Genomic DNA, 12,328 nt, shown 5'->3' on the forward strand with positions numbered 1-12,328 from the left:
TGATTTTGAACATTTTTTCATGTGTCTGTTAGCCATTTGTATGTCTTCATTGGAAAAGTGTCTGTTCATATCTTCTGCCCATTTTATGATTTGTTTATTTGTTTCTCGTGTATTGAGTTTGAGAAGTTCTTTGTAGATCTTGGATACCAGTCCTTTATCTGTGGTGTCCTTTGCAAATATATTCTCCCATTCCGTGGGCTGTCTCTTAGTTTTTTTGACTGTTTCCTTGGCTGTGCAGAAGCTCTTTATCCTGATAAAGTCCCATAAGTTCATTTTATCTTTTATTTCTCTTGCCTTTGGCGATGTGTCGTGAAAAAGGTTGCTCTGGCCGATGTCATAGAAGTTGTTGCCTATGTTCTCCTCTAGAATTTTGATGGATTCCTGTCTCACATTGAGGTCTTTCATCCATTTGGAGTTTATTTTTGTGTATGGTGTGAGAGAGTGGTCAAGTTTCATTCTTTTGCATGTAGCTGTCCAATTTTCCCAGCACCATTTATTGAAGAGACTGTCTTTTTTCCACCGGATGTTTTTTCCTGCTTTATCAAAGATTAGTTGCCCAAAGAGCCGAGGGTCCATTTCTGGGTTCTCTATTCTGTTCCATTGGTCGATGTGTCTGTTTTTGTGCCAGTACCATGCTGTCTTTGTGATCACAGCTTTGTAGTACAGCTCGAAATCCGGCATTGTGATGCCCCCAGCTTTGTTTTTCCTTTTCAACAGTTCCTTGGAGATTCGGGGCCTTTTCTGGTTCCATACAAATTTAAGGACTATTTGTTCCAGTTCTTTGAAAAATGTCCTCGGTATTTTGATCGGGATAGCATTGAAAGTGTAGATTGCTCTGGGTAGTATGGACATTTTAACTATGTTAATTCTTCCAATCCATGAGCATGGAATATTTTTCCATCTTTTTATGTCTTCCTCAATATCTTTCAAAAGTGATCTATAGTTTCTAGGATATAGGTCCTTTACGTCTCTGGTTAAGTTAATTCCAAGGTAACGTATGGTTTTTGGTGTTATTGTAAATGGGATGGATTCCCTAATTTCTCTTTCTTCAGTCTCGTTATTCGTGTATAGAAATGCAACTGATTTCTGGGCATTGATTTTGTATCCTGCCACCTTACTGAATTGTTCTATAACTTCTAATAGTTTGGGAGTGGATTCCTTTGGGTTTTCCATATAGAGTATCATGTCATCTGCAAAGAGAGACAGTTTGACTTCTTCTTTGCCGATTTGGATACCTTTGATCCCTTTTTGTCTTCTGATTGCTGTTGCAAGGACTTCTAGTACTATGTTGAATAATAGTGGCGAGAGTGGGCATCCTTGTCGTGTTCCTGATCTTAAGGGAAAGGCTTCCAGCTTTTCCCCATTGAGAATAATGCTTGCAGTAGGCTTTTCATAGATGGCTTTTATGAGATTGAGAAATGTACCCTCTATTCCTACACTCTGAAGGGTTTTAATCAGGAAAGGATGCTGTATTTTGTCAAATGCTTTTTCTGCATCAATTGAGAGGATCATATGGTTCTTGAGTCTTTTCTTGTTGATATGATGTATCACATTGATTGATTTGCGAGTGTTGAACCATGCTTGCATCCCAGGTATGAATCCCACTTGGTCATGATGGATAATCCTTTTAATGTACTGTTGGATTCTATTAGCAAGGATCTTGTTGAGGATTTTGGCATCCATATTCATTAGAGAAATCGGTCTGTAATTCTCCTTTTTGAGGGGGTCTTTGCCTGGTTTGGGGATCAAGGTAATATTAGCCTCATAGAATGAGTTTGGTAGCTTTCCTTCTGTTTCTATTTTTTGAAATAGCTTTAGGAGAATAGGTATTATTTCTTCTTTGAATGTTTGGTAGAATTCCCCAGGAAAACCGTCTGGGCCTGGAGTTTTATTATTTGGAAGGTTGTTTATCACTGACTCAATTTCTTCATAGTTAATTGGCCTATTTAAGAAATCTATTTCTTCCTGTTTCAGTCTTGGTAGTTTATAGGTTTCCAGGAAGGCCTCCATCTCTTCCAGATTGTTTAGTTTTTTGGCATATAGCTGTTGATAAAAGTTTCTAATAATCCTTGCAATTTCAATGGTGCTGGTCGTGACCTCTCCCTTTTCAGTCATAATTTTAATAATCTCAGTCCTTTCTCTTTGTTTTTGGACAAGTTTTGCCAGTGGTCTATCAATTTTATGGATTCTCTCAAAGAACCAGCTTCTAGTCCTGTTGATCTGCTCTACTGTGGTTCTGGTCTCTAATTCATTGATTTCTGCTCTAATCTTGGTCAACTCCTTCCTTGTCAGTGGGTTAGGCCTGTCCCTCTGTTGCTGTTCCAGTTTCTTGAGGTGAGAATATAGAAACTGCATTTTAGATTTTTCTATTCTTTTGAGTGAGGCTTGGATGGCTATGTATTTCCCCCTTAGGACTGCCTTTGCAGTATCCCATAGGTTTTGGACCGTTGTGTATTCATTCTCGTTGGTCTCCATAAATTGTTTAATTTGTTTTTTGATTTCCTGGTTTATCGAGTCATTCTTGAGCAGGATGGTTCTTAGCCTCCAAGTGTTTGAGTTTCTTCCAGGTTTTTCCTTGTGGTTGAGTTCCAATTTCAGAGCGTTGTGGTCTGAGAATATGCAGGGAATAATTTCAGTCTTTTGGTATCGGTTGAGACCTGTTTTGTGACCCAGAAAGTGGTCTATTCTTTCTTTTTTTTTAAAGAGTTTTTGTTTATTTATGTGACAGAGAGACAGCCAGCGAGAGAGGGAAAACAAGCAGGGGGAGCAGGAGAGGAAGAAGCAGGCTCCCAGCGGAGAAGCCCGATGTTGGACTCTATCCCGGAACACCAGGATCACACCCTGAGCCGAAGGCAGCCGCCTAATGACTGTGCTACCCAGGCGCCCCGAGAACATGGTCTATTCTTGAGAATGTTCCATGAGCATTAGAATAGAATGAGTATGCTTTGGTTCTGGGGTGTAGTGTTCTATATATATCTATGAGGTCCAACTCGTCGAGTATGGCATTCAAAGCCCTTGTTTCTTTGCCAATTTTCTGCATGGGTGCTCTGTCTATTTCTGATAGGGGAGTGTTGANTTTCTGATAGTGGGGTGTTGAGGTCCCCTACTATTAATGTATTTTTATCTATATGTCTCTTTATTCTGGTTAAGAGTTGGCTTGTGTATCTTGTTGCTCCCCTGTTGGGGGCATAGATATTTATAATTGTCATATCCACTTGTTGGATACATCCTTTAAGAATAACATAGTGCCCTTCTGTGTCTCTAACTATAGTGTTTAGTTTAAAATCCAATCTGATATGAGAATTGCTACCCCAACTTTCTTTTGAGGTCCATTGGTGTGAACGATGGTATTCCATCCCTTTACTTTCAGTCTAAATGTATCTTTAGGTTCAAAATTAGTCCCTTGTAGACAGCAAATGGATGCATCAATCTTTTTATCCAATCTGCAACCATGTGGCGTTTTATGGGAGNCAAATGGATGGGTCATGTCTTTTTATCCAATCTGCAACCCTGTGGCGTTTTATGGGAGCATTTAGGCCATTTACATTGAGACTGATTATTGAGAGATATGATTTTAATGATGCCATGTTGCCAGTAAAGTCTTTGTTTCTATAGATTGTGACTTTCTGTTCTGTATCCCCCTGGGGACTTTTTACTTTTATAGAACCCCCCTTAATATCTCCTCTAGGGCTGGTTTTGTGGTTACGAAATTGGTCAATGTCTGGCGATTCTGGAATGTCTTTATTTCTCCATCAATTCTGAATGACAGCCTTGCTGGATAAAAGATCCTTGGCTGCATGTTTTTCTCTGAAAGAGCTTTAAAAATGCCTCCCCAACCCTTTCTCTCATTCCAGGTCTGTGTAGACAGGTCTGACGTAATTCTGATATCTTTGCCTTGGTACGCGAGAAATTTCTTTGCCCTGGCCGCTTTCAATACTGTATCCTTGGATCTAATATTTGCGAATTGCACTATGATGTGACGTGGCGTAGGTTTGTCGTGGTTGAGCTTGGGAGGGGTCCTCTCTGCCTCTTGGACACGAATGTTTGTTTCCCTTGCTAGATTAGGGAAGTTTTCAGCTACAATTTGTTCAAATATCTCTTCTAGACCTCTGTTTTTCTCCACCCCCTCGGGGATGCCGATGATTCTGACATTGGATCGTTTCATTGAGTCAGTAATGTCCCGTAACCTACATTCGTAGGCATGGATTTTTTTAAGTCCAGCTTCTATTTTCACTTTTTCTTCTACTAACCCATCCTCCAATTCGCTAATGCGTTCCTCTGCCTCGGTGACCCTGGCCGTCAGAGCCTCTAGTTTTGACTGCATTTGGCTCATAGAATTTTTAATTTCTGCCAGATTCGCTCTCATTTCCACCCTTAGAGATTCTATGTTCTCATTAATATTTTTGTTAATACTTTTTTCAAGTCTACACATCATCTTGACCATTGTTACTCTGAATTCCATTTCTGATAATTTGGTTACAGCCATATCCATTAGTTCTGTGGCAGAGGCCACAGACTTACTGTGTTTTCTTTGCTGGGGGGTACTTCTCGTCATTCTGATGAGGAGAGGTTGCAGGGTTGTCTAGAGCCCAAATTATTGACTGGGACCCAGGCTGTGCGCCCTTGTTTTATAGGGATCTTAGGGATGTGGGCTTCTTGATTTTTCAGCCTGCCTTCTGGGGGAGGTGCCTGCCACGCCGATACTCAGGCAACCCTGTTTGGGTAGAGTCTCCGTGTCCCCTGCAAGGGGGGATGGGGATGGGCACACTGTGAGCCAGTGTTTCCAGGGTTTTGTTCTCTGACAGCTTTCCCTGGCGGTTTGCTGTGCCTCTTCTGAGAGTCAGAGCAGCAGTGGCCGAATCTCAGCCTCTGTCTCAGAACAGAGGGATCGCGGACCGTTCTCCACTGATGTTCTGGCCACTTTAACTCTGTTTCTGTTGGTGCTGCTCAACCCTGCAGCGTCCCGGGATGTGCGCCCCACTCCCGGCGTCCCAGCCCTCACTTCCAGGGCCGGCGCGTCTCTGTCCTTTGTGTTTCTAACACTGCCAGCCGCCAGCCACCCCCACACGCTCCAGAGCTCCCGGTGTCAGTCTGGTTCCAGTGAGCGCACCGGAGCTCCATTTCAGTCTGGTGGTGCGTTCCCCGGCTCACGGTCTCAGTCTGCTCTCTCGCGGGTGCCGGTCGCAAGTCCGCCTGCTCCCCCGTGCAGGTGGCTACCACTTCCCAGCGCCCGAATGCGGCGGCTCCCTCCCCCTTCCGTTTATCTTCCGATATCTGTGCGCTGTTTCATGGCTCCCCGCTTCGTACCTTAATACTCAGCGCTGGAGATGTTCATTTGTAGAGATCCAGATGTATCTTCCTGTGTCTCAGGCTGATTTCGTGGATGTTCAGGCTGGTCTGGTACCTATCCAGCTCGATTCAGGGGACCAGCTGAAAAAGGGGTCCCCTGCTCCTCCGCCATCTATGTAGCATTCCTCATAAGTCAAGTCTAGTGGTTTCAAACTCCCTCAACTTTTATTTGTCTGAGAATGTCTTAATTCTCCCTCATTTTTTGAAGGACAGTTATGCTGGGATGTAGAATTCTTGGTTGATAGTTTTGTTTTTTTTCTTCCTTCAGCACTTTGAATGTATCATCCTTCTGTCACTGCCCTTCCAGATTTCTGGTGAGATATCCACTGAGAGTCTTATTGGGGATCGTTTGTACATGTCAAGTTGCTTTTCTCTTGCTCCTGTCAAGAATCTCTTTTTGTCTTTGGCTCTGACAGTTTGGTTGTAATGTGTCTTGGTTTGGTCTCTTGGTTAATGCTACTTGGATTTCACTGAAGATTCTTGGATTTGTATATCCATGTCTCCTCAAATTTGAGAGGTTTCCAGCCATTAATTCTTCAAATAATCTTTCCGCCCCTTTTCTTTCTTCTTTTTGGGATTTCTGCAATGAGTATATTTGTCTGCTTACTGATGTGTATGTCCCTCGGGTTCTATTCACTTTTCCCCATTCTCTGTCTCTTTCTGCTCTACAGACTGAATAATTTAAAATTACTTGTCTTCAAGTTATCCCATTCTTTCTTCTTCCTGTTGGAATTTGCTGTTGAACTTATATGGTGAATTTTTCTATTTGGATATTGTATTTTTCAGCTACAGAAATCCTGTTTAGTTTTTTTATACTTTCTATCTCTTTATTGATATTTTTACTTTGCTGATATGGCCTCTTCCTGATTTCTTTGTCCATGTTTTCTTTAGCTCTTTGAAAAAAAAAAAAATATATATATATATATATATATATGTATATACATATATATACATATATATATATGCGGCAGTTGTTTTAAATTTTTTGTTTAGTAAGTCCAGTGTGTGTTCTTTAGAGACTGTTTCTAGAGATTTACTTTATCCTTTTGAATGAGCTGTGTTACCCTCTTTCTTTGCCTCGTGGTTGTTGTTGTTGTTGAAAACTGGGCATTTGAAACAACAGTCACCTCTCTCAGTTTTTGCAGACTGGTGGGGAACACCTTCCTTATTTGGTGGGCTCCTAAGCATTAAGATCAGCATGGGGTGATGGCTTTAGATCTTCTTAGATGTTTTTTGGGCATGCGTCTAGTCTGGCCTGAGTGTGTGCTACCCTTTTTTTCCTCCCAACTTTCCGTTGCTGCTTTTATAAGTCTTAATTTCCAAAAGAGTCTCACCCCAGCTTCTTTTTGTGGCCTTAGATGTTCTATCATATTCCTCTGCCTATAACCGTTTGCACCCTGGCATACATGGGTCTGTAGACCCCCCAAAATTTTCACATGCTGTGGTCTTCATTGCCTTATGTAGCTTCCAATCTGAGATCCAAGCTATGCCATTTCCTGTCTGAGCTTCAAGTCAGATGAGACAGAAACTAGTCTACTGGGCAGCCTACAGACAGCAGAATATCGCAAACAAGTTCCATTTTGCTCCTTCTGTCTTGAGGGAGGGAACTGGGAGTTGGGTTGCTTTTTTCTGACTATGCCATGCTATGCAAGGGTGAGCAAAAACACCATGAGATTTCTTATCATTTTAAACATGAGTTTTTCTTGATTTGCTTAAACATTTAGCTGGTTTCCAGAGCTCTTATAAAGTTATTTTAGTCAGTTTATAATTGTTTATTTGATGTTTCCATAAGGGAACAAGGACCTGGAGCTCTCTACCTACTCTGTGTCTTACTGACATTGTTCTCAATTATATAATCAAATCTTTTCAGACTTTTGCTTTCAAATGGAATATTTTGCTAATTGGTGATAAGTGTGGTGAAATTAGTACAGTTTCCACTACAAACTCAGCTTTTGATTATTTATTTCTTTCCCCAGTACAAACATGGAGGCCCCATCATTGCTGTGCAGGTGGAGAATGAATATGGTTCCTATAACAGAGACCCCGCCTATATGCCTTATATCAAGAAAGTAAGAGTCAGCTTGGTTTATTTCTTTACATTCTTTCCTCTGAAATGTAGTATGGGCTATGATGTGACATGTTGGTCTAATTCTTTTCTCATATTAATACCACATTTCCTAGCACCATTTATTAATTAGTGAATCCTTTCACCATACTTTTATTTCAGTGGGGTCATCACTTATTTACCCTTTATCAATAGAGTCTAATTGGGGGTTGCAGTACACACATGATACTGCAGTGGCTGAGAATAAAGGGATGGGCTTCATTGAATGTAATGATTAGTGAAGTCTCTCTATAGAGGCTGCTGTCATTCTAGCATCAGAAGCAGGGGTTCCCAGCTTCATCTGAACATTCACTTTAAAAATCCCTATGCCCAGGCCACATACCATACCAATCAAAAAAGAATCTCTGGGGCGGTCCTCAGACATCTGATTCCAATGTGTGGGTTAATTTGAGAACCACTGATCTAATGTATGGCAGGCAGATCAGGGCAGGGCAGGCCTAGATGACACTTAAAAAAACGGGGCTATACTCAGATCTGGTTTCTATCCATTTTTCTAAACCTCCATGTTCACTTCTTTGAAGTGGGACTAATGAGAGAATTTGCTTCTCTGAATTGTGCGTATGTGTGAGATCACTTGGCTCAGGACTGTTCTAGGCATATAGTAAGTAGTCAATAAATAAGACTTTGATAGATTATTGGCAGTGGTTTTAGAGTACTTAGCAGGACGGGCCATGGTGTGGGTTGAGGAAATGTTAAGTGGGCTCAGGGAATCCACCTAATTAAAGCTGCTTTAGCTTTGGCCCTTGATGTCAGCATCTCTTCTGCTGTCATAGGCAGATTCATTTTCCATCTGGAAATTACCTCAGTCCTTGCACACAGGTGGACCAAGGTCAAGCACTCCAGCTTATAGGTTCTCATCTAGTCTTCCCCCTTCTTATCATCTGCAGAAAGCCCCGTGTAGGGAGCAAGCCTATCTGTAGGAAGAGGCATTCCCAAAGCTGGGAAGGGGAGAGTTGCATCCTGATAGTCAAGCCCAGTTGCAGCCTGTTTAGACCGTACCTCCAGCTCCCTCTTAGCCTTTGAATTAGCTAGAAAAATCCCAGCCAGGGCCCAGGATAGGAGAACTTCTCCCACTATAGCTCCTTCCCTTAGACCGTCTCTCGAATGCTGGGGCTTCTCCAGCAGGTGTTTACTGAGTCCTGAGCTGTAGAGAAGGAGAGCTCTGCTGGTGGGTGGAGAGGAGAATGCAGCCCCTTCAGGGGCTTCTCCAGCTCAGTCAGCACTTCCTTGGCGTCTGGGGAAGGTATCCATATGTGAGACAGATGAACAAAGAGAAGCTGCTGCACCCACCCACTGTCATCCTGAGCTCTTGGAAGGATCCCCTCCTGAGCTGCCATGCGGCTTCTCCTGGGTGTTGCGGACATACGGACACCGTCAGCATAGGATAACCTTGGGTAAATCCCCTCACCTTTTTGAGCCTTAGCTTCATCATGTGCTCCATGGAGACAAGAATGCCTTTCTCTAAGGCTGCTCTGGGAATGAAGTGAGATTACAGAAACAAGACCCCTCACTCTTCTTGGCAGATTGCTGGTGCTCAGGAAATAGTAATTACCCCTTACAGTGTGCACTCAATAAATTAATGCCTGTGAAAGGTCAAGTAACTAGTACAGCTGTAAAAGAAGGTTACACCCTCCCAACCCCCACGATACTGTATGCATAAGGTAGGAACTGAGGCAAAGCCTGTTACATATCGGCAAATGACTGGCTGGACAGTTGCGAGGTGCTGGGTCCTTTTAACGTGACATCTCACCTTGCTTAATGGATTGAACTTTTGCAGCTTCTGTGGTCTCTGAGAATTAGGGCCCCCTTTGCTCTTTCCTTACTGGCATTGGGCTTTAGACACGAACATTGTGTATCCACTGGATTACTCTCTGTCTAACCTATTTCCCAAAGGATTTGGTTGAAATAAGCAGTCTTGTCAAAATACCTGCAGGGAAAATTAGAGGAAAGTCCCCCTGGCTGGGGTTTCTCATCCAAAAGAGCCCACAGCCCCAGAACAGTGCCTTCCAAGCTGGACAGACTCTGGATTCAGTGCCATACTATCTAATTTGCTCTGTATCCCTTAACACTTTATCCAACCTCTCTGAGACTCTTCCTCAGTACAGTTATTCATTGTGAAGAGTGAACAGGGCAGTCTATGTAAAGTATTTAGCCGGAGGTCTGGCATGACTGTAAGTGGCTCATAAGTGGTAGCAGTTATTCTGAGTAGTAAGATAGTCATTGCCTCTCAGCACAGTATGTGCTCCTTCCACTTCTTCATTTGATTGACGACTTTCGAGGAGCTCTTCCTGTTCTACTGGGCACGCGCAGCGTGTCATGGGTGTGTGACTGTGTCGAACAGAGCCCACCCTGGCCCAGTGGGGGGAAGGGATGGGTTGCTTGCTTCTGGTGTGGGGGGAGCTGGAGGGTCGGGAGGGCCTGACCTGCTCGTGGAGCCCCTTGCAAGCTGGCCTCTGAGTAGGCCCGTCTAGGAACAGCACACTAGCCAGATCTGGCACCTCACCAGATCTGAGGCAGCTAAGGGTCCACCAGAGTCTGACAGCCCTGCCCCTGCTTCAGCTGGACTTCAGCGATAGGAGCTTTGTTGAATGTGTTGGGCACAGACAGGATAGGTTTCTGTCCACCTTCTGCAGAGAAGTAAAAGCTCTATTTTGAATCTTTCCCTCTTTCTTTTCTGCTGCCACCTTCCCAGCTCCGATGAATGACAGACTGATTTGTTTCCTTTTCCTCCACAGGCCTTGGAGGACCGAGGTATCGTGGAATTGCTCTTGACTTCAGACAACAAGGATGGCCTGCAAAAGGGAGTCATGGATGGAGGTGCCTGCCTGGAAGCCGTGCGGGGGTAGGGTGGGAGGCAGCACCCTGGCCTCACTCTGCATGCTTCCCCAAATGGCGTGGGCCACAAGTGGCCTTTCCCTGCTGTCTGAGCTTCTCCCATGTGCACGGCATTGGGCCCAAAGCTCTGGGGCTCAGAGGGCTGGAGGATCTGTGGCAGACGGATCTCTGGTCTCCACTTCTGGTCTCCAGTCCTTTTCCTCTCCATCTCTCTTAAACCCTCGCCATTCCACTGCCACTGCTCTTTTCAGGGTTGCCAGTGACCTCCATGTTACAAATTTAAATGCTCATCCTTGTCACTTCTGACCTCTCTGATTTTGTCAGCAATCATCAATCTCTTTCCCTTGAAATGTTTTCTTCCCTTGGTGTCTGAGACCCAATTTCCTGGTTTTTCTCCGACCTCACAGGCTGCTCCTGCTTGGTATCTCCTTCCAGTCACTTCTCTATCCCTGCGTTCTGATGTTTAAATCTGTTACTTCTCACTCCTTGGAATGAATGTTCCTCCCCTCCATACACTCACCACTCTGGTGATGTCATCCAGGTGGCTTTAAGTCTGACCTGTGTGTTGATGAGTGTGAGATGCACGTCTCCATGAGCGACCTTCCCGAACTCCTGGCTCACATGGGCCTCTGTGTACTGGGCTCAGCGCCCAGGAAGGCTGCCGGTCTCAATGGAACCCGTGACGAACTGAACTTGTCTGTTTCCCTACCAGAGCCTGCCCCACTTTCGGTCTTCTTTTTCTCAGTAAATTGCAACTCCATTTCTCCCAGTTGCCCAGGCCCTAAACGTTGTAGGCACTCTCAGGCCTCTCCTTGTGTATGCCTGACACACAGCAAATCCTTTTTCTCTTTAGCTTTAGCTTCAAATGTATCCAGATCCAAGTAAGTTTTACCACGTCTGCTATTACCATCACTCCCACGTGTGTGGTTGCAACAGCTCTGAACTGATCTCCTTTCTTCACTGTTGATTCCCACACAACTTTTTCTCAACATAGCAGCATTTGCAAATGTCATTTGGATTGCCTTAGGCCTCACCTTAACTCCAGGTACACTCTGCCTTCCTCAGACTCAAGCACAAGTTATGAGAAAGGCCTCGAAGGGCCTCCTTTGACTTGTGACCTCTGTGACCTGGCTAGGTGTCTCCTGGCTCCCTGCCCCCGCCATCCTATTCTACCCTCCTCCTGGCCTTCTGTTTCTGGAACATACTGGACACCCCCAGCCTTCCGGCAAAGAACTTTATGGCTGTTCCCTTTCCTCCAGCTTTTCTCCCAGGTCACCTCAAAGCACCCATTTGAAATGCAGCTCCTCCTGGAGCTCACCCAGCCCTTCGGCCCTGCTTTATTTTTGCCTGCCAACGTTCTGGGTAGTTTCTTTGTATTATTTATCTGTTTGCAGCGTTAAGTTCCGCCAGGGCCTGGTTACCGTCTTGTTTGGCTGTGCTCCTGTGCCTGGACACGGTTCATGCTCCCCAAGGATGATGGTGGTTGAAGAGCTTCCTATGAGCTGCCAGATGATTCTTGTGGGCTCTCTTACCTGCTTGCCTCCGCTGCAGCACGCCGGGCTTCCCGTTCCTTCTGCGTCGCCCTCCCGTCTACTAGACTGAACAGATAGGGCCTTTCATTTCCGCAGCCCTAGGCCAACTCCGGCCTGCAGGGGGCACTCAGGATGTGACTTGTTGGATGAATGGGCAAAAGAAGGCCCTTCTCCCTGACTGAGTTCCTCGAGGGCCAGCAGCGATTCCCGCCACGTCCACGCGATGGCACTGCCTCCTTGTGGCTGCTTCCAAGGCCTCCGCCGGTCCATCACTTCCGGTGAGGCCGGCAGGGTCTGGGGTCAGTGCCGGCAGGCAAGACCCCTGGGAGGCTGGTGCACCGGTTTAGCGCGTTAGTACCGTGCTGAGCAAGACCTTGGAGGCACGGAGGGAGTCAACGACGCCTGCTGCGGGACTCCAGGCCCTCCTCCAAGGCCCGCTCCGCCCCTCGCCACACCCCCGCCCCGCCCCCGCTGTTCCCCCCCTCCT

General features: G+C 45.1%; 1 protein-coding gene across 3 annotated transcripts in view; it reads left to right on the forward strand.

Moving 5' to 3' along the window:
• The window catches only part of LOC100471425 (beta-galactosidase-1-like protein 2), a 58,285-nt gene that overhangs the window by 22,081 nt on the left and 23,876 nt on the right, over positions 1-12,328 (forward strand). For all 3 annotated transcript variants that reach the window (XM_011221878.3, XM_034666121.1, XM_034666122.1), the window contains 2 exons: positions 7,326-7,418; positions 10,210-10,291. In XM_011221878.3, the coding sequence (XP_011220180.1) occupies positions 7,326-7,418; positions 10,210-10,291 (175 nt within the window). The remainder of the gene's footprint in view (positions 1-7,325; positions 7,419-10,209; positions 10,292-12,328) is intronic.

The sequence above is a fragment of the Ailuropoda melanoleuca genome, chromosome 8 (genome assembly GCF_002007445.2).
Source record: "Ailuropoda melanoleuca isolate Jingjing chromosome 8, ASM200744v2, whole genome shotgun sequence".
Classification (NCBI taxonomy): Eukaryota; Metazoa; Chordata; class Mammalia; order Carnivora; family Ursidae; genus Ailuropoda; species Ailuropoda melanoleuca.